The 27,050-nt window shown below is 41.2% G+C and overlaps 1 protein-coding gene across 4 annotated transcripts; it reads right to left on the bottom strand.

The window, feature by feature from the left end:
- Positions 1–1,888: 1,888 nt before the first annotated feature.
- On the bottom strand, positions 1,889–25,737 carry ms4a17a.9 (membrane-spanning 4-domains, subfamily A, member 17A.9). Of its 4 annotated transcripts, none has more exons than NM_001013510.3 (7): positions 25,670–25,737; positions 11,512–11,719; positions 11,287–11,382; positions 8,551–8,619; positions 7,620–7,751; positions 2,914–3,027; positions 1,889–2,292 (listed from the first exon to the last, which is right to left on the bottom strand). In NM_001013510.3, the coding sequence occupies exons 2-7, from the start codon at positions 11,692–11,694 to the stop codon at positions 2,143–2,145; spliced, it is 744 nt and encodes a 247-aa protein (NP_001013528.2). In that variant the 5' UTR covers positions 11,695–11,719; positions 25,670–25,737; the 3' UTR covers positions 1,889–2,142. The 4 variants fall into 4 exon arrangements, with proteins under 4 accessions (NP_001013528.2, XP_087102797.1, XP_087102796.1 ...); XM_087246671.1 differs by lacking the exon at positions 25,670–25,737 and adding an exon at positions 25,187–25,333; XM_087246670.1 differs by lacking the exon at positions 25,670–25,737 and adding an exon at positions 13,285–13,977 and having other exon boundaries at positions 11,512–12,290.
- Positions 25,738–27,050: the final 1,313 nt, after the last annotated feature.

Genomic DNA, 27,050 nt, shown 5'->3' with positions numbered 1-27,050 from the left:
GAGCATTTTCAATTTCACAAGGTTGTTTTAACAGCATTGATGTTATAATGTGATTACAATACAGTCAGTTAAATAGACGTAAGCGTTCATTTAGTTGATCAAGCGTAAAATTAGAAAGATGGTGTAACCACAAACGCCGTCAGTGTAGCAAAAGGCAAAAAATTCCCTTGAAAATACTGGGGAAAGTCTAGACCGGATACGCGGCCTGCTGGATGTGCGCTATCCACATCAATATGGCAGCATTTGTATGACACTGTATAACAATAGGTGACACAGTGGCGCATTAGGTAGTGCTGTCACCTCACAGCAAGAAGGTCGCAGGTTCGAGCCTCGGCTGGGTCAGTTGGCGTTTCTGTGTGGAGTTGTTTAGTTAAAGTTGGTGATCGACTCCAGGAAGAGTTGGTGATCGACTTCAGGAAGAAACGCCCCACTTATTCCCCTGTATATATTAATAACACTGCTGTGGAGACTGTACAGCAGATAAAATTCCTGGGGGTCCATGTTACTAATAACCTGACTTGGTCTCTCCATACCACTTGTCTTGCGAAGAAAGCGCACCAGTGACTGCACTTTCTGAGAAGGTTGAAAAGAGCACATCTCAGCCAATCAATCCTCACAACTTTTTACAGAGGAGCTGTTGGGAGTGTTTTTACAAATGGCATCTCCCTTTGGTATGAGAATAGCAGTGTGTCTGATAAGAACACCATTAAGAGGATCATAAAGTCAGCTGAAAGGTCTGTTGGAGTCAAAATGACATGTATCGAGGAACTTTACCAACACCGTTGTCTGTCTAGGGCAAATAACATTTTAGGGGATCCAACCCACCCTGTTCATAGCCTGCTCTCACTCATGCCATCAGGCAGGCGTTACAGAAGTCTGAGGAGCAAATCAGTGCGGTTTCGAGACAGTTTTTATCCTGTCATTATAAGACTTTTAAATAATACCATTTCTTAAGCATTGTTGAAAGCTAGTGTTAAATAATAAATAAATTTGTTAAACTAGCATAAATTGTTAATATTACAACAAATGGTGAAATAGGTATTTAAGTATTAAGTTATTCTCTTCAGAGATTTTTAAAAAATGGGTTATATCTTATATAATTATATTTTTCATATTTTATGGAATTATAAAAGCTTATTTATTATGTTAGGATTTTATAGTGTTTTATAGTGATGTTTTTTCTGTTCTTGTTGGGTCTGTTGCAACGTAATTTCATTCTGCATTACAATTCTATTGTGATGATTTGAATGACATAAATAAAGGAAACTGAAACTGAAACTGAAACTAAATGTGAAGTTGAATAAATATTATAAATTATTCTTGTTAACTTCCGACTGCAACTGTATCCGATCTAGCAACAACCAAAATACCGGGTAAAACAAACTTGTATTTTAAAGACATGGCAAGGGAAACACACTTTAATGCAGTGCTTCTTGTCTGATCTGAGACCCACTTCATATCGTATAGCTAACAGGCTGTGAGGATCACTGAATTTTAAAGAAATCAGATCTTAAACGTGACAATTTTGAAATGGAAAGTTAAACAGAAGCCCTTGGGCTGCCTGGCTGAAAAGTCTGTGTGCATATCACCCATTAAGCTAACACAGCAGATGTTGCATTACAATTTGTATAAATTATTATATAGGATAACCTGTCAAATAATTTAAATATTATGTAATTTTTTGTTATTGGTCTTTAGTTTTTAAAGTTAGTTATACAAATCAAAACAACTAATTGGAGATTTACATTCTCTTGTCCCTTTGGAGAAATAGTTCCTCTTTACTCATGAGTGCATTTTTAATGAGGTATTGTTTTACTTTTACTTGAGTCGATTTATAGACATGAAACTTCACTCTTACTTAAGTAAAAGAACTGTTCCTTACAAAATGTTTTTCTTGAGTACAAGGTTTTATTATTCTTTCCACCTCTGCAAATAACATTTGAAAAATACATACAAGTAGTAGAAAAACTCACAAAAATACACATGTAAAATACACAGTGATATCTATGTTGATGACTATAATAATCACTTTACACATCATCTGATGATGTGCATTATTCAGATCAGATACACAAGAAAACCAGAATCACCACAGCTTCAAAGCAGCAGAACCACCGCTCTGCCCAGTTTTTACATATCGATTCACATTAATTTGCCTGAAGCGTACGCTGGGGGAGCTTCTGCAGGAGGACATTGAAAGTACTCCTGGGGGATTCCTTGAGGGTATTGAATGTACTGTTGGGGGATTTCTGCAGGAGGGTGTTGAATTAAAGGGTCTCTGTCCTCTGGAATCTGCAGGATAAAGTGTACATGGTCAGCTTAAGTTATTGATCAGTGTTTAACAATTATTGCTCCATTACCCAGTTCCTCACACGTTTACAGCACACATTAAACTTTATTTTTTACTTCACAAATCATTAATTCACACATTGCTGTAATGTGATTTGTGTGTGAATACAGAACATTTGATTTAAACAAAACAAAAAGAAAAACATGTAGTTGGTTTCTGTCTGGTCTGCATGAAATCCAGATTTACTATGTTTTGCTAGCGCACATTGTTAGTCCTGATAAGAACAATTCTGTCATCATCACAGGCTGATTGGTCACCTAATCGGCTCCTACATCATTAACTACATGGCACAGGAGATCGGTTGCTGTCGCCTCAACAGACAATTGTCTTCGTAATCTTTAATCAAAATGGTGAAATTATTAAATAAGTCATCATATTTAAATAAAAGTCTGCAGCAACTTCTGGTTCACATGGACTTTAAGGGTATGAACATTTAAGAGTGAAGAATTACAGACAGATATTGGGTTTGTTGGTTCTTGTGAAATCAGAACCTCAAGCCTTAAAAGTAGCTTTATCCTTTACTCCTACATTTATCTGATGGGTTCAGCTGATGTATTTCTCACCTTAGGTTTACAGCAGCAGGCGACTTTACAGGCAAACGCAGACAGGGAGATGGAGATGCAGAACTCAAGGATGGAGAACAGCAGAAAGATACCATTGATTCCTAAAACAATAGTCTGAGAGAACATTCAACATGAGCATAAAGGATAACAACAACGAGAAGAAAAAAAATCTGTAGTCCTTTAGGTATACTGATGAAACTAAACAGAGTTTAAAAGTGATGTTTAAAGGTTCCATAGGATAAAAATCTGGACATACCCAAGTAAACATTTTCAGTCTGAAAATGGCACACCTTGAACCTCAAACACCCTTGTTTCCTCATTGTCATGTAAATCATGTGAGTGTAAACCTAAAACACTGACTCTTAGGCCCCGGTTACACTAGTGCGCTTTAATTTGAAAGCGCATACATTTCGCTATGGTTGCGCCATCCATCCACACTACGCCGGAGTTTTTGAGTCGCGAAAGCAAAGTGTTTAGGAAACGCTGGAGGCTGTTTTCATTCTAAAGCGTTGCTGCTCCGTCTCAGTGTGGATGGGGGAAAATGAAGACATCTGAAAACAAAGGCAGAGCTGCAGACATTCGCCTCTCTGATTGGGGCTTTTCCTCAATATTAAGTAGCCTACACACACTTCAGTTCTGCATCCTCTACATGTAGGTTCAGACTTCACAAGTTTGATATGGAAAACAAACTCCTGAGTGTCATTTATAAAGTCATTCACATCACCCTGGCTATACTGTTTCACTGTCTTAACAATAAACTGAAAAGATGATGCGAGGAACTGCTATTTTCACTTTGATATTAGCCACTTAACAGACAGCAGAAATGTTGAGGCGTCGTGTAGCTGCTTAACATGAGAGTCATCTTCATGCATATTTATAACAAAACGGTGCCTTTAACATCACTGCCTCCTTTCCTTTTCATTGACAATACGAAACATAGTCTCTCTTTCACTGAATATCTGTTTTATTAATCAATAATGGCCATTATAAAAGTATAACGTACAATAAGTTTATTCAATAGAGAAAAAAGGCAAGCAATCAGTTGATTGTGCAGAATTGGTGTCTGCGGTTACGTTACTTAAGATATTAACCTAACTTATACTTGCGCTCAGCCAAAACACGTTACCTGAGAACAAGTAATAGATTCAAAAGAGCAAAGTCGGGGAATATGTTTTTAGATAAAGACAACAAGATGAATTAAATATCACGTTTAATAAATATAGTGAGATTAGATCCAACGAGAGATCCTTAATGAACAGTCTGAACAGTCTAGAGCTCTCAAATGGGTATGAGCTCAAAGCACACTGCAGCGCATGCTAGAGTGTGTGTGTGTGTGTGTGTGTGTGTGTGTCTATGGTCATGTGTGTGTCTCCTCCGGGGGCAGCGCTTGCAGGCTCACTACCTGGTTTCTAAATGGTGTGGTAGGAACCTTGGGCACGTAACCCGGGCGGGGTCTCAGGATAACGTGAGAGTAATCCAGCCCGAATTCCAGGCACGAGTCACTGACCGAAAATCTTGTTTCCTCACTGCCTCCAGGTCCCCGACCCTCTTAATAGAAGCCAACGCGACCAGCAGAACTGTCTTCAAGGACAGAAATCTTAAAGATATTGAGTCAAGTGGCTCAAAGGGATCTGAACGCAGGCTCGTGAGAATGAGGGCGAGATCCTAAGAGGGCATGAGGGGGGGGCGGGGTGGATTAATTCGCCTAGCACCTCTGAGGAACCGGACGATGAGGTTATGCTTTCCCACGGTGCCGCCAGCCACCGCGTTATGAGAGCGGAGATGGCAGCCACGTAAACCTTGAGTGTGGAGGGCGACAGCCTGCTATCCAGCTTCTCCTGAAGGAAAGAAAGCACAACGCTGATCCGGCAATTTTGGGGGTCTTCTCTGCGAGAGACGCACCATTCAATGAATAGACTCCACTTCAGGGCGTAGGCGCGCCTCGTGGAGGGGCCTCTAGCCTGAGTGATGGTATTAACCACTGCAATCGGTAGGTTACCCAAGTCTTCCTTGCGTCTAAAGACCACATATGGAGGTTCCAAAGATCGTGGCGAGGGTGCCAGATGGTGCCCTGTCTATGAGAGACAGGCTGGACGGTTGAGCTTGCCAGGAATGTGAATGGTGCGCAGCGATTTCAGCCGCGGATGACTCCAGAGGAGCAGACGGCGGGCGAGCTGAGACGTGGCGGGAGCGAATACCCCCATGCGGTTGATATACGCCACTGCCGCCGTGCTGTCCGTCCTGACCAGCACGTGTTGCTGCTCCAGCACCGGAAAAAAACGGTGGAGAGCGATGAACACTGCCAACAGCTCCAGGCGATTGATGTGCAAATGCAACTGGGTTCCTTTCCACAGGTCCGCAGCTGCATGCCCGCAGCACACAGCCCCCCAGCCCGTGTTGGAAGCATCTGTTGAGACAACAACATGACTGGACGCCTGTCCTAGAGGCACTACGGCCTGTAGAAACGAGGGATCGTTCCAAGGGCTGAGGGTGCGGCAACACAGCGCAGTAACAGAAACCTGGTGTGTGCCCGCATGCCATGCGCGTCTGGGGACTCGATGGTGAAGCCAGTGCTGGAATGGTCTCATATGGAGTAATCCGAGCAGCGTGACGGCGGCTGCAGATGCCATATGCCCCAGGAGCCTCTGAAAATAATTTCAGTGGAACCACAATTTTGCCGTCGAGCTCTCTCATACAGTTCAGCATCAGCCAGTCGTCGAGATAATTGAGTATGCGGATGCCCGCGAGCCAAAGGGGCGCTAAGGCTTCCTCCGTTAGTTTGGTGAAGACCCGCGGAGACGGGGAGAGCCCGAAGGGAAGGACTTTGTATTGCCATGCCCGACCTTCCAACGAAAACCGCAGAAACTGACGGTGGCAGGGAAGAATGGAGACATGCAAATACGTGTCCTTCAGGTCTATAGCTGCAAACCAATCCCGAGGACGAACGCACCAGAGGATGCGCCTCTGCGTGAGCATTCTGAACGGCAGCTAGTGCAGACAGCGGTTCAAAACGCGCAGATCTAGTATTGGCCGTGAACCTGTGTGGGCTGTAAAATCCGCTCTCTATCTCGGCTGGAGGGACCGACTCGATTGCATCCTTCGCCAGGAGGACAGTAATCTCCTCTTGCAAGACAGGGGCGGACAGGGGGCTGACCCTGGTGAAATACACACCCATGAACTTGGGGGGCCGTTTCGCGAACTGGATCACATAGCCGAGTCTGATTGTGTGTATGAACCACCGCGAAGGGCTGGCCTGTGCTACCCAGGCAGGCAGAGCTCTCGCTAATGGACTCATCGCTACAATCGCTGACGTACCAGCAGTGGGGCAGCACGAAGTGGGTGTGCTGATCCGGGAGTGCGAGGGTCCCGCGGAAGAGCTGGAAGCGAGAAACTGGCTCTCACTCCGCACCCTAACTCCGGAGGGGAGGCATGAGGGGTGGGAGAAAGGAGACCGTCCCCCCCAGCGCTTGTGAGCCACTGGTGAAGCGCACAGAGCCTGCAAGCTGGGAAGCAGAGCGTTTATCCCCCAGCTCTGCGGCCGGACTTACTAGATGGGTGTTACGTAGAGGACCAGAGGGCGAAGCCTTTAAAGCCTCTCCTCCCCTTCTTCCCGGAGGTGCACAGTAGGCTCACGCAGTCTTGGAGGGCACCTTTCTCTGCCCGTGCTGCAAGTAAATTCACTGATAGCATTGAAGTTCCCCATCCGAAGGGGAACTAGGAGAAAGTTTTCCTCTTGTGCTTGAACTAGATCTGACAGTTTATAATGGCTTTAACACACACTTTTCAAAGTTGTGTGTCACAAAAACACTCCGTAATCCACTTAAACGCTATTGAATCCCATTTTCAGAGCGCAAATTATCACCTCCGTAAACGCTGTAAACGGAAGTTCTAAACAATCTACCTGTAGACGCTGGTCGCTTTGGCGTCCTCTATGCAGCAGCCAAGTAAAAGGTCTGTAGGAGGATCACATTAACTAGCCATTTTGCGAACTAGTGCAAAGTGTGCCTGACAAGAGTTGTGTTTGGAGGTGGGCGGGTGTGTGCGTGATATGTGAACAGGTAGGTTATTGAGATTGGCTGTTCTGTCTCAGGGTCCTGGGTGGTTGGGGCAATGGGGGCGGAGCCAGCACGAGCAGGCTGACAGTGACACAGAAGGCAGCAGGATTGTAATTGAGTGCATGCTTAATAAAGTGATATTCTGACTTCAAAAGCGATGGTCTACTGTTTAACATGACAGCGGGAAGGCAGCATGTTATCTGCCACGTCATTTAGGATGCCATGTTGAGCGTTGTTACACTGAAAACATATTTTGTACTTAATCTCTTTTATCTTTTTAGATGTTAGCCTGAATCGAATTGTTCGGTTTGCAATACGTACCGAACCGAAAGTCTCGTACCAAACGGTTCAATACGAATACGCGTATCGTTACACTCTTAATATATATATATATATATATATATATATATATATTCATGAACAAGTTAAACAGTGTATCAATGCATTCTATGGCACCTTTAATTTCAATATTTTATATTTTATTACAGTGTAAATAAACAGTAATATCTTGTGAAGTTGTGAAGATGAGTGCAGATTACACTTGTTTTTTTTTTTTTTTTTACAAGTGCACCAGTCACACAGTGATCTTACTGTAATTATAAAATAAAACAATACAAAAATGATATCAATATATAAGTTGATGACACATACCGTATCTTCATAACAATGGAAGTCTGTGCACTGACTGATAATGCGACCAAAAGCCAAACCCAATGAAAGCATAATAATGGAACTGCCCGCAGCTATAGCACTGAAAATGTTCATCCCGAGGGAAGCTCTCACCTACAGTAGACACACAGAAATAGAAAGGTTTTGTATCATGTTGTGTTAACACACTGTGGTTAAGCAGATGATAGATTATATGGAAAGTGATCAAAATGAATTGATAAATGAATACAATACAGGATCTAAGCACCAAAGACTCGTGTATGAGTAAAGGCCGGCTCACACAGTGGGATTGTTTATAATCCTGAACGATTGTAGCATGTCAGACTGCACGAACATGGCGCTCATGTCACACTGTAAGATCTCAGCTGTCATAAAGTCAGACTGAACGACAATGAAGACGCGCCAAACACGAAAGAAAACACCCCCGGAGTTTGACGTCATCCACCCGTGACACTTTCACTATCCCGCGTTCTAAAATGATCCCTCACAGCAAACATAAACATCACATGGATTGCATCATCAGATTCTGAGCTTCTATTGGTTCTTGGATTGACGCTCATCACAGCTGTTGTCACACTGCAGGAAAGTGTCTGAAATCTTCTGACACTGCCAGAACTTCATCAGAGGAAAAATCTGATCACAACGGGCACGAATCGGCTTCTGTGAACAAGTCAAACCAACGATCAAAGATCACAGATTTTAGCCTGGGATTTCAGGAATCTTTTAGGATTGATAAATGTCAAAATCGTGGCTGAAATCTCACAGTGTGAGCAGGGCTTTAGTGATTACATGGAAAGTCTGTGTTCAATACTCTATTAGCACAGAAAAAAGAATATTTATGCATAAATCCTTACACACCAAATTTTACAAGTGCCCATTGCTTAAATAAAAAGAACAAGTGTTGTGTACATACCAAACATAAAGCAGATGGTGAATTAATTTTGTTTTCAGCAGCAATGGAGAGCGAACCTGCAGTAATGTACTGAGAACAGAGAGAAGAGCAACACTTAAAAGCTTATGTTGTATATACATGGTACTCAACCAGAATGTGCATTTTACTGCGTAATGAACCAGACACTAGTCCTGTCTTGTCTTGTATGTTGTGCTCGGCTCGAGTTTTCTCAGCTCGATCACTCCTCTCCGCACGTTGTCTGTGTTTGTCTTTTGTTTAAATGCCATCTTGGCTGTGCTCAGAATGGTGGCTCTCATCCTGGTGGCTCTGTCTAGTTGGTTTCGGTTGATGCTGGGATCGGTAACATGTATGCGAGTGCATGATAAGTGTTTTAATAATTGTGTACTCTTTTCATGCATTCTGTCTCGTCTTGGTGTTGTGTAGAGCATGTGGCTCCATGTTTACATGTTGGTCACGTGCTTTAGTGTTGTATTTCATGTGAGCACTCGGTTAATGAGTTTTTGCATTGGCTGCTTGTCCTAGTCCTGTTTAACCTGAGCACATGACTTGTGTTGTTTATTTGTGTCATGTGATCTCCTGTCTATTGTCTAGTTCCAACCTCCTTGAATAACCCAACCTTTACCCCTCGGTCCTCTCTAATTATCGTCCACTTTCTAATCTACCTTTCATATCTAAATTACTGGAAAGTACTGTTGCTGCCAGTCCAGTCTTTTCTAGTTAATAATAATCTCTCGGACCCTTTTCAAGCTGGTTTTCGCCTCCTCCAGATTACCGATACTGCACTTGTAAAGGTAGTGAATGATCTACTGCTTTCTGGTGATTCTGGCTCCTCGATCTCAGCTCTGCCTTTGATACAGTCTCTTATAATTTACTTCTCTCACGTCTCTCTGTTCTGGGTGTTTCTGGTACTGCTCTCTCTTGGTTCTCTTCATATCTCTCAGACAGACAATTCCTCATCTCTGTTAAGGATTTTAAGTCACCCACTGTCCCCCTGAAGCGAGGTGTTCCCCAGGGATCTGTTCTAGGCCCACTATTGTTCACAATATACCTAATCCCATTTGGACTGATTTTACAACGTCACGGTATAAACTATCATTTTTATGCAGATGATATTCAACTTTACTCTGTTTGTACACGTACCTCATCCGCCCAAATTGATAATATCTCTGCTTGTGTGAAGGATATTAATGATTGGCTAACCTCAAATTCCCAGAAACTCAACATGGACAAAACTGAGATGATTTTTATTGCACTTACCAGCGATATTTCCACCAGTTTCTCCTGTGAGATCGCTGGCTCGCACATTAAAACATCTACTTCTGTAAAAAATTTAGGTGTAATCTTCGACTCCACACTCTTTTCAGTCTCACAGTAAATCTGCTATCAAACCCGCATTCTTTCATTTACGTCGCATTTCACAACTGCATCCCTTCATAAGACTTCCATTAGAAGTCTTCCAGTCTTCCAGCATCCAGTAGCAAGGATGCTGAGACAGTCATGCATGCATTTGTCTCCTCACGCATCGCCTACTGTAATGCCCTGTTCACTGGTCAGCCTGCCGGCCTCATCTCCAGATTACAGTATATTCAAAACTCTGCGGCTAGAATACTCACTCATGCCAAACGTTCTGCTCATATAACCACAATCTTGTATGATCTCCAATCCCTCCTTACATTTAAAATTCTCCTTCTTGCATTTAGATCCCTAAATAGCCTAGCTCCCTCCTATCTCTGCTAGATGCTTGTCCCCTACACCCCAACTCGTTCCTTACGTTCCGCTGACTCTGGCCTTCTCGCTGTCCCTCGGTACCGCCTCTCTTCAATTGGGCGCAGATCATTTAGTGTTATTGCACCCAAACTCTGGAACTCTCTCCCACGCTCACTCCGCTCTGCTAATAATATCTCTGAATTCAAATCCTGACTTAAGACTCAACTATTTTTTCTGAATGCTTCGCTTCTGATCTGCCAAACTGACCACTTTATCTCTTTATCACATGAGCACGGGGAGAACGTGAAAACTCTGCACAGGAACGTTTGCTGGCTTGGTAAGAACTAGAACAGTGACGTTCTTGCTGCGAGGCAACAGTGCTAACCACTGGGCCACCGTGCCACCCATCTAGGAAAGGAGGAGATGTAAGGGTGGAAGGGGGGATTCTTCAAAACGAAGATGGCTGTTATGTGGAACTTAGGTCATTTATAGTGGCTTTGGAATTATCTGATTGGTGAATCATCAATTAAATAGTCCACTCTAGCGAACAGTCCACGGTAATCCCATAAAAGCCGTGCTTGGGCTTGCCGATTCGGACCCAGAGTTAGGACTTTGAGTTTGTTAAACGGCAAAACATTGGCCCTCACCTGCCCTGGATGGGGATGCCCCACTTTAACCTAACAGCTTGATCATCCTCCATGAAAAGTGATGATCAGAGACGTTTAAAATTCACAAAAGGAACAAAAACATCATCAAATGTCACTTCAAAGTCCAGGAACACTTTTGTGTGCCAAAATAATGTAAAAGCATCTTTGTTCACCAATGTCCTCCATATCAGATCAGGGAGTCTGTTTGTGTGTTCAGTGCTGCCTCTAGTGGCAATACGTGATACTTAATAAACATGTGCACAAAGCATTTACATGTTCTTTTAGTGTCTGTAAATGTGACAGTAAGATGTATTCTGGCTGATTACACACTGTAGCTTGTGTTATCTAGGACAACATGTTGAACTGTATGATTGTTTCTCACTATCAGAGATGCCACGTAAGAAACACCACCGGCAGCAAATAATGTAGACACGATTCCAAACAGGAAAGTCACCACACCGATCATTATCTGCACAGTCTGTTAGGAATAAGAGAGAACAGTGTAAGGAGAACAAGAGTATTTCATGAAGTAAAACAGAGTAACATGCTGTGTTAATGTGTGCTATACTGACATCAAAAATAATTGTCTGTTTTTTTATTTCCTCACCCCGAGGGCTTTTGGTTGGCCTTTTAGAAAGGCCTGAATTCCAAGAAGAGGTGAAACTCCTGCTGCATGCTGTATGCGCACAGGCACAGAAGAACTGGTTGCAGTCACAACCGGTGCCATTTGTGTCGGTTGTTGAAGCTGGATGACATACGATGAAGGATTCATGGCTCCGACAGTCGACATTTTAGTTTCAGAGTATAAAACCAACCTGTACAAAATCATAATAAAGCAAAAGAGGATACCATTAGAAATAAGATAGACTTTACATTTTTGAAGCTTTCTATATTTCATATATGTAATAAAGCTAGTTTATATATTAAATGTAAGAGTTCACCCTTAGCAGATGAGTGAAAAATGTTGTAAAAGTCGCATGAATTCCTGCATACCCGTTCACACTGCGTTCAGACTTGTATCAGACTGAATACAGGGTTCTTACCAAGGCCCGCCCGCGGCATGGGCAGTATAGGCAAATGCTAAGGGCGCTGTACATCCAGGGGGGCGCCAGAAATGAGCGCGGTAAAGTTGGTTTTGATATTCCTGACACACATTCAGTGATAGACGGCAATAACTCAAAACCTTTTACCCTAAAAAGATCTAAAGTGTGTTTCCTACAAAAAGACAAAGCAGGTTATGTTTCACAGCTGTCTTATTCTTTTTTTGCTCGATATTACGAGCACTGCTCTGTTCAAGCCCTCGCAATATGCGTTTAAACACAACAAATGTTCTCTTAAATGAGCACAGTTACTAAAGCAGTCGAATGCTTCATTATTGACCTTATTCTCCGCAGACGAGCGGGCGCTGCCATTTGAATCTTTTTGGCTCGAGACTTCAGGTCTCATTTACTTCCATTCATTATTAGACATTAAAAACTGCTCGTTTCACTGTTTGATGTTGCAAACTGATATTTCCTTGTTGTATTATTCTACTTGGTCTGTATAGTCATGCAAACATTTGTTTGTAGAGCAAGTAGTTTGACCCGTTTTTGCCGTTTATTATTCCTTGTCATTTCTCCCATAGGCGACTGAAACGAAAGTTCTAAGACAATCGCGAAAACAGGCGCACTTCCACATTTTAGAATAAGCTCAATAGATCTGTGCATTCTTACATTAACTCAACTTTTATCAAACAAAACACAATGAGGGATTCCTCTGCTGCTCTTCACTAAATGACTATAGTAACTTTAATCAATATGCAAATACAATAAAAAGTGAAGTCGATTTTATAGCTTTATTTATTTCTGGATAGGCCGTTGATTTTAATAGGCTAAACCTTTTATTTTATTGTCAATATTTTCTAATGTTTGCTATGTATTCTATCATTTGAAGCTATTTGTTGTCCCATATTTTTTACATCCCAACGTTGAAAGATTTCTAATCAATAAATAGCTATAGTGCTATCTGTTAGTTTTAACGTCAGCTAATGTTATTGAAGGGCAGAGATGTTATGGAAAATAGTAATAGTAATGTAACTACCTCGATCATTCCTTCCTCAAGCAAATGTGTAAATATTACATCTATTCAGCGATGACGTTAATAGCATTGGCATATTTATCTGACGTTTTCCCAGCTTGTAGTAGTCGATCAAAAAGCTATTTAGTTTCTTATGACTATACACTAACAGTGGAGTTTACTGCGATGTGACCTGATATCTTGCCTTGGGTGCCAAATTGGTTAGGGCCGGGCCTGGTTCTTACACGTATTCCAACTTCAAATTCCAGCACTTTCAAGGTGCATGTCTTTGGACTGTGAGGTGAAACCAGAGCACCCGGAGAACCGTACGACTCCCCCTGGATACGTGTGTGTGTGTATTTTTGAGACTTTGCTGGCAGAGTCAGGACTACTCTCACGTATCCAGGGGGAGTCGTACGGGAAAGAGGCTTTGCACATTCTCATTCAGAATGAACTCGCAAGTGTTAAACATTCAAAACTTTTTGTACACTCCTATACATTTGCAAATGGTGTTTTGCATTTGTGAAATGTATTTTATTAAAAAGTATTTTTATTTTGTGCACGTGAAATTTTTTTGTGAATATAAACGCACGCACGTGAATTTGGTTTTATGCACGTGAATTTGGCTACGCATGTGTACATCGTGTCTTTTGCGTGAATTTCTTTTGAGACTAATCTGATTCCATACAGACGTGTTTCACAGTGTAAAACCAGTGCAAAATCTCCAGTTCAACTGTGTATTGTGGACGCTGCTTATGTGTAGTCTTGTGTAAATTTCTAGCGTAATTTATGAGGCGTAATGGTCAAATGTGTAAACAATGGAAAAAACACAGCTCAAGTTTAAAATGATCAACATCACCTACATTTAAAAAAGCCAAACAAGGTCCACTTGTTACCAAAAAAGGAAACATATTCATTATTATTTTAGAAAACGCCGACATAATAAGTACTTTTAAGCATGTAAGGTATTGTCTTACCAGAAGCAGAATCCTGTTTCCAGCTGTGCTTTCACACTTCTGAAATAATGTTACACAAGCACAGTGTTTTCCAGAAAAAAAAGAGGAAGCAGGAGGAGTTGTGCAATCCTGATGCATGGCAAAGCTGGCCGCCTCCAGGGGTTAATACAGCAAAACACAATCTGATACATGCCAATATATGCAAATAGTGTAAATTTAGGTTTTACATATAGTCATGAGAGAAATCATCAGGGCTCATTTGATTTCAGATATCTCTTGAATTTGCATTAATATAAATGATGTTGAACAGTTCAGGAATTTTTCACAGTATTTCCTGTAGTATTTTTTCTTCTGGAGAGAGTCTTATTTGTTTTATTTCGGCTTGTTGGACTTTTGTCTTCCCCTTAAGTCCTCCCCAGTTCAATGATCAGTCAGGAGTCAATAAATCAAATTCAAAAATAAATCAAAAATCATGTTTGTGTAAAGTAAGTGAATAAGGTGTAGATCAGGATCCTGGGCTTTGATGAACTATCAGCTGAGCAGTATAGGACAAGAAAGAAATCAGCTATTAAAATGAGTTATTCAAGCTATTATGATTAGAAATGTGTTGAAGAAATCTCTCCGTTACACAGAAATCCGGGAAAAAATGTTAAAGAATTGAAAGTTAACAGGAGGGCTAATAAGTCTGACTTTAACTGTATATAAACTATGTCATATTTGAATTTTATAATTCCAACTATGTGTGTGTGTGTGTGTGGGGGGGGATTTGTAAGTGAAGAGCGCTGGAGAAGTGGGGTTAACGAGTAGTGATGTGCGATACCACTGGCATCCCAGTAAAATGAAGGAGAGTATCGGCGATACCGATCCGATACGATACTTTGCCCAAAAATTACTGTTTGGGAAATAAAAGTAACAAGTAGTGTACTTAAAAGTGTCACTTCATACTGAATGCAAGACATGTTACAGGTCATTCTTGTTTATTTATAAAGAATTATCATACAAAAAAAGAGCCAACTTACAAATTCATCATCACAAAAACCCAAGCCCCCAAAATACAGCCACATCGCCACATGTTCTCTCTCTGTAGATAGTAGGGCTGAAATAACAAATTGATTAAATCGATAAAAATCAATTACTAAAAGCGCTGGCAACGAATTTCATTATCGATTCGTTGTGTCGCACGACACAAGAGACGTTTGATTAAAAAAAAGAACGTGCGGAGAGAACACGGCTCCTTTCTGTCTCTCGTGCGAGTTCAGCGCCTCAAAGAAGACAGAGATGATGCGGAAGAATCACTACAGAATCCTGCTTTTGTTCCAATTTAAAGTGAGAACCGCAAAGTCCCTGGTGCTGGTGTTTTTGTCTGGCGCCGAGCCAGAGAAAGACAGCGGGGTTAAGTTGGTTTTGTTTTCGGTATTCCTGACACATTCAGTGATAAACGACATTAACTCAAAAACATCTCACTCTAAAAAGATCTGAACTGTGTTTCCTACAAAAAGACAAAGCAGGTTATGTTTCACAGCTGTCTTATTCTCTTTTTCGCTCGATATTACGAGCACTGCTCCGTTTAAAGGCTGATTTATACTTCTGCGTCAAACGCCGGCGTATGCTACGTTGCTGACGCATAGCCATTCGCCGTGGCTGTTGGCGTCACTGACGTGCACCTCTCCAAAAATTTAACTACACGTCGCGTATCGCAAGCTCTGTGATTGGTCGGCTTGGTAGCGCTGAAGAGTCTGGGCGGGACCTAGAGCCGCGTGAATGGTGCGAGCCTGATGGAGCGATTGTTTACAAGTGTGGAGTCCCGTGAAGGAGCTCCTGATGGGAAGTTTTGTTTTGTGTTTACCTCATAGTTAAAGTTGTTGCACGTCCGCCGGTTCCTGCCTCAAAATGAGCGAGTTTGAGCCACTTGTACATCCAGGAAGTGTTCAGGAAAAGCAAAACAGCAGAGAAGAAACTCGACACAGAGGAACATTTACACCTCACTGCCAACTAGCGTTTCAGAAGTTTTAATGCAGACCGACAGCGCGCAGAAGTATAAACGCACAGCTACGCGCGTTGCCTGTGGCGTGGGTTAAGCCGGTCTCAGTAAGGGACCGTCGGAAAAGTGCTTCTTTATTTTGTTTTTTCCTTTTCAAAAACAAAACCAACTTAACCCCGCTTGGAAAGACGTGTCATATTATCACAATTATGCAGCATTTTAACCGCCTAATACTTCATTCATGTAAATACACACAAGTACTAGTAAAACAAAAGAGTTTGTAAAACACACAAGGAAGTCTAACAATCCATTCAAATATAATTTGCCGGTGTGTGACGTCCATCTTACGTAACAGGTGGCGATCACTTACAGGTTTATGTGAATTGGAATATCAGTTAGTTGATGACAGGATGAGCAAGCGTGCGATTATGTTGATTTAAAACGAAAAAAAATCAAATCAAAGGGCTACATCTGTCAAACAGACGGTGTGTGACGTGACAAACATGATGCGTCGCCATGGAAACATTAAGGGTGAACGTTCTGAAAAAAACTGACTCCTGGGGCCAGATAGAATCTTTTAAGCTCAGCAGTGAAAGGGTTAACAACAGCAGTATAGCGGCGGTGGTGGAGTTACTCTGCACACGTTTTTATTCACATTTTCATTCAAATTTTTTATTTTTATTCATTTTTATTCATTATTTTGTCTCGTTTCCAGTTCAAATATCTAAAAAATCTTCCATCAAGACCAGACAAGAAAAATGGCACGAGAAAATGAAGTGATGCTGAAAACTTCTGTTCGAGATTATATCTCAGTAGGATCATTTTTCTTACCCCATTGGCAAATAATTTAAGTTGTTTTAAGCAAACGATCACTTAATTTTGAGACTAAGTGATTTCTTATGCTATTTCATGTGTCTAGTATGCATCTTCATTTAAAAACATTTAGATATTTGGATTAACTAGTTCGTTTTTTTATTTATTATTACTATTATTATTATTATTATTATTATTATAACAGCTCAGGGATGAGCTTTTTTGAATGAAGGGTTGGAAATGAATGCTTTTCTTGTTTTGTTTTTTTTATTCGATTAATCGAAAAAAAATTATCGACAGATTAATCGATTATTAAAATAATCGTTAGTTGCAGCCCTACTGGATAGTGCCTGCCTACTGCACCTAAGGGCTCTGAAAGTGATCACCTGTGCTTCTCCTTTCCTCCTCTTCTGACCGCCTTGTTATGACAATGTCAATTGTAGAGGTCCATCTATCAGCCCAATGAGGAAACTAACAGCGTGGCTGAAGGTTTAATGCATGTAAGCCTTTTCTAGCGCTTCTGAAAGGAATTTTGTTCTTTATTAGAATTTATTTATATTCGTTTTTTAGCTTTGAATTTAATCCGACTCCAATTTTAAGTGATCATAAACTTTAGCCTGTATTTTTATTTGTAAGAACGGATCACATTCATCATTTATGACTTAATTCAGAGTTTTGATTTATATCTGTTCCCTTACTCTAAGTCTCAGAGATTCTGCAACAGGGGTCTTGGCCACAGGATCCCCCTGATATGTGTGCATATTTACCTTAAACACTCAACCCATAAATCAAGACAATAAAAGCGTCACGAGACCCTCGCCTGGTGAATTTGAGGAGTTAACCATCTCTAAGGAGGGAGAGCATCTGGCAGAGAACTTATCAAAGTCAAAAACCAAATCAACATATATCAGGGAAATATTACAATGACATTAAGACCACTTTACCAATCACACAGAGACATTTAAAATGATACCAAACATGAATATAGTGCAGCAAGATACACCATATTAAACCCTGGACATTTTCCACATCAAAACTGGACAGAGCAGAGATCAACATCCAATAATGCAATTCACAACCGCAAATAAACACAAAACACGCAAAATACAGATATGTTTTAGTGTAAAATCAGTGCACACTTCAAGTATGTATTTTAGACGCTGCTAGTGTGTACTCTCTCCACACCGCTTTCAGTTTTTTCTTGTAGTGTGTGTGTGTGTGGGCATAACGGTCACATGTGTGTTTAACGTAAACCCGACATGGCAAAAGTACACACATCCTTTACTTTAGTAAAAATACACATACGTTCAAAACGACTCTGGTGAAAGTAGAAGTACTGAAGTACGCCCTCAAAAATATACAAAAGTTAAAAAAAAGCACATTTTAACCACGGTCAAAAGACATGCGGTATGGGGGAATAATAGGAAACTAAATTGGCAGTAGTGTATAAGTGCGAGTGTGTAAATGTGAGGGTGTTTCCCAGTACTGGGTATCCGCAGTGTAAAACATATACTTGAATAATTGGCGGTTCATTCTGCTGTGGTGACCCCTGATAAATCAGGGACTAAGCTAGGCTTGGGCGGTATTACAGTATACCGTGGGATCTAAAAATAGCAACGGTGCCAGTTTTAATACCGTTATACCGTCATAAAATATTAAATATCCTTTATTTAACGTCTACAAAAACGTATGTGTGGTTGTCATCACGGGACAGTGTGGAGGAGAGAGGGAGGGGGAGAGGTGACGTGACGTGCTCCAAAGTGACCTGCAGTTGGGCAGTTTCGACTGAACAGAAGGGAGACGTGGTTAATATGAACGAGAGGTCTGCATTCGAGCTGAAGATCTTTGCCCGAACCCGGCGAGACCCGAAAAAATCCAAATTCCTGCATTAAAATCCATCCCTGCAAAGATGAAACAAATGATGACGAAGTAGTAAAAAAAAGCGAATTTTGACGGCGTCAAGCCAGTCACTAGCTCAGAAGGAGCGGTCATTCCAGCCGTCAAGGTATTTCGCGGTCGCTCATACACTGCGTATTACGCTAGAGCCCTAAACCGCAAGCTGACAGGTAAAAAGACGAGGCCTCTCGCTACACTGAAACTGCTGTCATGGAAAATTAAATGGATGTTCCTGACTGGTAGAAGATGAACAAACAATCCTACCCAAAACCTGCAAAATCAGCCGGATCAGAACTCTGCACCCCGGCCTGTAGCAGCAGGAAACGGTGTTCAGTTCTGCTGGACGCACCATGAGTAAGAGACTGTGCTAAAGGCAGTGGATTTAATAATGTTCCTCCACAAACACACGTAGCCTAATCTTGGTGCGTAAAGGGTTTTTAAATTATAAATGAATATTAATTAAACCATATAATCATAATGTAGACAGAGTATACAGACTAATGGTGGCATTATTCTTTTAATATTCAGCTTCACCGCCGCCCTAATGCCAGATTGTGAAGAGAAGTGGAGAAACAAACCTTTCACAGCCTTTATCTTAATTTCGTTATTGCCAAAATACTCGTCATCATTTAGAGCAGGGGTCTCAAACTCACGGCCCGCAGGTCATTTGCGGCCCTCAGTGCAATATTTTGTGGCCCGCACCGACCGCTGTACACTGACAGAATCAGCGGAGCGAGGAGAGAGAGCGCTCCCCGCTCCGCTGATTCTATCCGTACACAGCGGTCACTGGCATTCCCCGCCCGCCGTGTAAACAAAGGGGCGGGGATGCCGGTGACGTCACCACGCACCCCGCCCCTTTGTTAGACGCTGTGACGGGCGGGAGTGTGATTTATACTTCTGCGTCAAACACCGCCGTAGGCTACGGCGCTGACGCATAGCCCTTCGCCGTGGCCGTGGCCGTCACTGACGTGCACCTCTCAAAAAATGTGACTACACGTCGCAACGACGCGTAGCGCAAGCTCTGTGATTGGTCGGCTTGCTAGCGCCGACGAGTCTGGGCGTGACCGAGAGCCGCGAGAATGGCGCGAGCGATTGTTTATAAGTGTGGAGTCCCATGAAGGAGCTCCGGATGGAAAGTTTTGTTCTGTGTTTACCTCATAGTTAAAGTTGCTGCACGTCCGCCGGTTCCTGCCTCAAAATGAGCGAGTTTGAGTCACTTGTACATTCAGGAAGTGTTCAGGAAAAGCAAAACAGAAGCGAAGAAACTCGACACAGAGGAACATTTACACCTCACTGCCAACTAGCGTTTCGGAAGTGTTAATGCAGACCAACAGAGACAGAAGTATAAATGCACAGCCACGCGCGTTGTCACTTGACGCAGAAGTATAAACCAGGCAGGGAGGGAACTCGCGCCGGCCAGAACCAAGGTAAGCTGTTCCCGCCCCTGCCTGCCACTTAGCTACCTATCTGCAGCCTGCCACCTACCTAGCTACAGCCTGCATCTTATATATATTATAGGTAGATACAGACTGGCACAGACTGATGTGACTGGAGTGGGGTGGGGGTGTTTTATTTATACATATATATACACACATATATAAGATTTGTGAGAAGAAGCGCTAAAAGACGTAGGCAAAAGATGCCATGTTCAGAAGAACTGTTCATAATCTTCACTCAATGTTCTGTTAATGTTCAGGACACTTCATGTTCAGAAGAAATAATTAAAACTGTTAATAATGACATTTGAGGACTTTTTTTTGTGAAATCCCTTATGCGGCCCAGCCTCACCCAGACTTTGCCTCCTGCGGCCCCCAGGTAAATTGAGTTTGAGACCCCTGATTTAGAGTTTATTATGTTGGCTTGAGAAGCCAACATATTGTTATGCTACTCTGTCCTTGAAAACAAACGTATCTCCTCCTAGGCCGTTCATGCCACAAGGCCCAAATGTGGTCAAAATGTGTTTTACTGATATGGCAAGCCATTTTTGACTTAAACTCCATATTTTTTACTGATATGGCAAGCCATTTTTGCATAATGTTCATTCCCTTAGTCTCTTTATTAATCAGGGGTCGCCACAACGGAATGAACCGCCAACTTATCCAGCATTTGTTTTACACAGCGGATGCTCTTCCAGCCACAACCCAACACCAGGAATACATAATGTTCAAGTCCAGTTTTTGACACTCATAAAGACTGTCATAGAAACATTTGGGCTTGATTAAGATCACTCATATTGCCAAGAAGCTTTGATGTATCATCACTAACCTGTCAAATGTCCCCTTAGCAATAAAACAGTATAACCTAGCAACCATTTAAAAATAGCAATATCTCTACATCAGAACATCGTAGGGACCTGAGCATTGGCTTGTTTGACTCATGCTAGCAAATGGGACTTCCTGTGTATGATGCATGGTAACAATGATAATGGTAGCAAGTGCTAATAACGATTAGCTACATGCTATGAATGATTATCTAAATGCAACAACATATGCTAGAAATGCCTACTAAGTATTAGCATTTGATCAAACATGTACACGAGCATTGCCATTTAGCAACTGCTTAGCAACCACCTCACAATGCCATAATTGTTTTAGCAACTGCCTAGCAACCACTTAGCAACCGCCACCGTGCTTCCTGCCAACTGCCATTCCTAGTCCTAGCGCAGTCACGTTGGCTTTCTCAAGCCAACGTCAAAGTTTATCAATAAACTTTAGGTTCTAGTTTTAATTTGATTTGTTAAGCAAGATTTCTTTTCATTGGTGTGTTGGCCAATTTAAAGGCTAAGTGCATGTACCTAGACCTATAGAGTGCTGAGATGTTACGATGTTACAGCTGTAGGACTTATTTTATTTCTTTGTTCCATCGTTCAAGTGGCCTATAGTCTACGTTTGTTACGAATAAATGATGTTAAAACATATAAATGACTCATTCTTGAAAAAATGCATTAGAGCTGTGTGCATGAGCACATTTGAATAATGTCGGGCTGTCAACGGGTTCGGCCTTTATAAAGCTGTCAATCAAAATGTACCTGTTGGACTCGGGAACTATCGGGCCTAATTTTTATGGCCCGATTACAGCTCTCTGCATTCCCGCTGCTGTACTGCCGGAGCCGGTTAGATTTCTTACGGTGTGGGAGTAGATTTCTGAATAAATCGCGGGAGATGTGTGTGTGTTTGTGTAAGAGAGAGAGAGAGAGAGAGAGGTGCTGTGCGTCGCATGGCTCTCTCTCTATCTCTCTCTGACCGCGAGCCTAAGGTTGCATATAAGGTATTCAGTTTCTGAATGGTTTAGGTTTAAGCTAACAGTTTGGTGACGCTGTCTGAGCCTTACGTCATCATTTTTTTATCACGCCGGTAATACCGGATACTGGGGTAAAATATGGAGGCGGTTTGACGGTATCAAAATTTGGATACCGCCCAAGTCTAGACTAAGCTGAAGGATAGCGAGTGAGGATAGGTAGGTGACTAGACATCCTATTGATACATTAATATAAAATAAGAGACATTTCCAATTCTTATGTCAAATGTTTGTTGCCGCATTTGTGCAAGTAGCCAAGCAACATCATATATACATATCGACAGAACAAAGCAGAGATGTGACCACAATCTGAGCACTTGCCATCAATATACTTCGTCCATAGCCGTTTTTCAGTTATTTATAAGCCTCGATGTCCACGTCAGAGCTACAATTCACTGATGTTTTCATCTGTCTTTGTTGAGAGACGTTTTATCCGCTTGTTAAGTGTGACGCGGAGGGGCTTCCAAGTCCAAGCGCTCTATTCAACTGAATGGGGAGATTCATGAAATGGTAATAATCAACGTTTACAAAGCGATTTAATACTTTCGAAAGTCACGATCACAGTATATATGTCCATGCCTAATATCTGATGGCCAGAAAGTGATTCATTGTTTTATAAATTGTTTAATTTTTGGTATTTGTTATGCAGCAAGCCCAGAGATTGTTGTGTACACTATGACTTTATGTAAAATTAACTTTAATGTGTGATAGAAATAAAACGTGATCATAAACGAATGATTTCTCCACTCAAATGAGTGACTTGGACCCGGAAACAGTATACATACGTCACAAACACGTCACCACTTAACAAGCGGATATTTGCTGTCGGAATAATATTTCCTGGTAGGGAAAATCGGTTTGTCCACTTCTGCTATTGGTACTTTAATTTGCATTTCAATTAATTTCAATTCAATTCTATTTATTTCTTCCACTAAACTGCAAATTGTAATAGAAACTGGCTAGCTTCAATTTTGATTCAGTTATTTTCTAATCAGTTGCCTATTATGTCGTGGATATACCCATGTGACGCACACTGCAGTCCTTTTTGTCTGGCTTTCTCAGGGTACTTTCACACCGACACTTTTGTTTCGAAACGTGTCTCGTTTGCCCAGTTAGCGCGGTTCGTTTGGCATATTTAAACAGGGCAATCGCGCTCTGTTTCACGCAAAATTAATTGCTCTGAGATCGCTTGAATGAGGTGGTCTCGGCTCAATTGAAACGAACCCTGGAGCGGTTCGATTGCAGTGAGAAAGCGATCCGATCCGAGCGCGGTTACATCACAGTGTTTTATGGATATGTAATAGGCATACAGCTATATGAAGAGAGAATTATGAGTAGGGCGGGAAGTTTCGCGAGTCTCCGGACGCCCGCAAACGAGTGAGGATCTCTCGGTAATCTCGCGTCTCCCTCCCGGTCCTCAAATAGGCCTCTGTTGAATAGTCTCACTTCCCACAACTTTTAATTGTTTGTTTAGGGCATGTCTTCACATGCAAAATGGCTGAACAAGTTGTCATATTGCATTTTTTATTCTCCATTAGACTTTTCCTTCTAAATCGGTCTACAATTGGTCAATTTCTCCCAGGTGACTTTTTTTTTAATGAAGGTCTAAAACTAGGTTGTATTATGTTCACATTTCTACTCTTGTTTCTTTCTTTGTGCTGTGCAGTGCTGTCTTTTCCTATCACAATGACATGATCTGTCAACAATTACAGTACAAACAGCCAAAAATATTGCCACAGTTTACATCAGAACAGCCCTTCAGAGTGCACTGATATTGACAACATGACTACTGAGTGATTGGACTGTCTTATCCATACACACTAGCTATGTTTCTATCCACCTATTTTACAATTTTGCAAATGCGCATATAAAAAGCCAGTGATGGAAACGCCATGATGCGCATAAATTTTGAAAATGCGCATTAAAAACGTATGCGCCTAACTGGGTAGGATAAACTTTTTATTCGATAAGAAAAGATGCGTATAAACATTGACACACTTTTACCGCACAAACTCCAGTATGCGCATTAAAATAGGTCATGTGATTTTGTTGAAAGAGATCATGTGATGCTTAAAATGTGTGTGAATGGATAAAACGTCAGGCTGAGCACATTATAAAACATCTGAAAGGTTGTTTTGGTCATTATAAAACGTCTTACCATTTCAGTATTAATGTTATTATATTATGAAAGACCTCCAGAATCAAGAGCGCCTGTGCTCCGCGTCTGACACCTTCAAACACCACTGCGCGCTCACTGCATGTCAGGATTGTCTTCTGAGGCGCATTCATTTAGAAAAGATTGATGCAGCTTCTCCTACTGCAGCAAATGCAGTTTTTACTGTTGATATTTGGCACCAGTTAATCAGGAAGTGACGATTTTGTTCGCTTTGACTCGTTGGATGGAAACGATGCTTCATTTTTGGATGGAAACATAGCTAATGACAGCAGGACTTGCCATTCTGAAGCCACTGACATGTTCATCGACATGGACATTCCGTTTTGAGAGCTGAACTAGGGATATTGAGCAGGAGATTGGCTTTTGCAGGTAATCTGTGGTGTTTTGCTGATTATATGCGTTTTGAGAAATGCACTCAGACCTGCTGTTTTGCAAATTTTAATTCTAATGTGAGAAATGTGTGTGAGAAAAACTGTAATGCACTTATTCGAGGCTAAAGCAACACATACAGGCGTGACTACGACCTACAGAACATGTGCATGATCGTTTTTTTTTAATGTGATAAACTCAGGATCTTTTGTATTATATTATTATAATAAATCGCCCAGTATAGTTACTTTTGTTGTTGTAAAATATTTATCAAAATTATTAAAGATAACAGTATAGATCTGTGTATAATCATATGGTCAAAAGACAAATCAATAAAACTGAAAAACAGCATAAATTCTGTGTTAGGAAACATGAACTTATCAGAAATAAAGGAAATAAACCGCAATGCATACATTTTTTTAAGTATATGATGGTTTTAGTAGTAAATGTAGAAATCTTTACAAAAAAAAGCACTAACGTTATATTTTGTGGTATTAGAATGAAAGACCAGAGAAATCCTGCTAAATAAGCATATTAGCAGCCAATGACTATCCAACACAGTCAAATAAACAGTGTCAATGTTGTTGTCAAGTCATACTTGCATGCTAATTCCAATCGAATATTCAAAGTAACATGGTAAACAATATAGAGACTGAATGAACGAATATAAAACCAACTCTACCTCTATTAGAAGGCTTCAGCATTTAAACTTAAAATTTTTAATGTCTCTCTTGTTTACCTGTGATCCGATCGAGCAAACGGTGTCTTATTACCGTGTAAACAGGACAGCATCAGGCATGTTAAGTTCTTAAAATCCTAGCCTTTCTCACAGTAATCTTCATAAAGCCTTGAAAAAGCCGCGCGGTGCAGCACGCAGGCGCGCAATGAGGAAAACAGACTGACTGCATCTAAAAGGTGCTCATATTACTGCGCGATGATAATATAGATCGCGCCACCAAACACGTGAAAACGAAAGAAACGAGCGTGGTTTAAAAAAGGTAAGGAGTAGAAAGTACAGATATTTGTGTAAAAATGTAAAAGTAAAAAATGAGTAGTGAAGTACTGATACTTCTACTGAAGAACAGTATGCAAGTATTTGTACTTCGTTACTTCACATCTCTGTAACAAACACAGCACAAGTATATCTCACCTACATTTAAAAAGCCATTCAAGCTCTGCTTGTTACCAAATAAAGGAAAGGCATTCATTTTTATTATCTTACCAGAAGCAGAATCCCGCATTCAGCTGTGCTTTGTGTCTTCACTCTGTAGCTCCTCCGTACTCCACAGTGCAGTGTTCCAGTACTGTTCTCCAGAAAGCAGGAGGAGCTCGTGAAATTGTGCAGCATTCCACAACTGGCCACAGTCTCGAGGGTTAACAGCAAAACACGAGAAAATCATGGAAATCTGATATATGCAAATTACATAATTACACTGGATTTAGCATACAGTGGAGGGAGAAATGATTAGCCCTCCTGTGCAATATTTTTTCTTAATTTTATATTAAATTGATGTTGAACAGATTCAGGAATTTTTCACAGTATTTCCTCTAATGTTTTTTCTTCTGGAGAAAGTCTTTGTTTTATTTCAGCAGGAATAAAAGCAGTTTTAATTGGTTTTATTTAATTTTAAGGTCAATATTAAAAGCCCCCTTGATCAATGTTTTTCTTTGATTGTCTACAGAACAAACCGCTGATATACAGTGACTTGCCTAATTACCCTAACTTCAACAGAACATAACAGAAGGGCTAACAATTCTGACTTCATGTGTAAAATCTCATATTTGCCACATATAATTCAAAGTATTGCATATATATATATATATATATATATATATATATATATATATATATATATATATATATATATATATAAAGCGAGAGGGGGGAAAAGAGACAGACACACTCACCGGCCACTTTATTAGGTACACCTTACTACAACTGGGTTGGACCCCTTTTGCCGTCTGAACTGTCTTAATCCTTCATGGCAGAGACTCAACAAGCTACTGGAAATATTTCTCAGAGATTTTGCTCCATATTGACTTGATAGCATGACACAGCTGCTGCAGATTTGCACACCCATGATGCCAATCTCCCGTTCCACCATATTGCAAAGCTGCTCTATTGGATTGAGATCAGGTGACTGTGGAGGCCATTTGAGTACAATGAACTCATCGTCATGTTTAGGAAACCAGTCTGAGATGATTGACGCTTTATGACTATCAACTCCTGCAACAGCTGACAATAATCCAGACAGGGTAAAGTCCAGATCGGATACACGGCCGCACAGAAGTGCGACATACACATCAATTATAGTGGCATTTTTGTATGACACTGTATAACAATAATGAATATTTTTACAGTGCTGTGATGGTTGGGTTTAGGATTGGGGTGATGGTTTAAAAAATACAATTTATGGTGTAATTTAATAGATAACATAAATAATACTCGGTATAACTACTGTTTTTACGGTTTGGCGGACTCTGCAGGGCGCCCGTAATGATGACGTAATAACGTTTGATTGGCTGATAGAGTTGTTGTCCCTGCGTCATCATAAATCATGTCGGTCTCAGGACAACTAGCACTTGGCAAAATCAGGACGAGC

Source organism: Danio rerio, chromosome 4 (assembly GCF_052040795.2).
Source record: "Danio rerio strain M-AB ecotype USA chromosome 4, GRCz13ab, whole genome shotgun sequence".
Lineage (NCBI taxonomy): Eukaryota > Metazoa > Chordata > Actinopteri > Cypriniformes > Danionidae > Danio > Danio rerio.
This window is presented reverse-complemented; position numbering and strand designations above follow the sequence as displayed.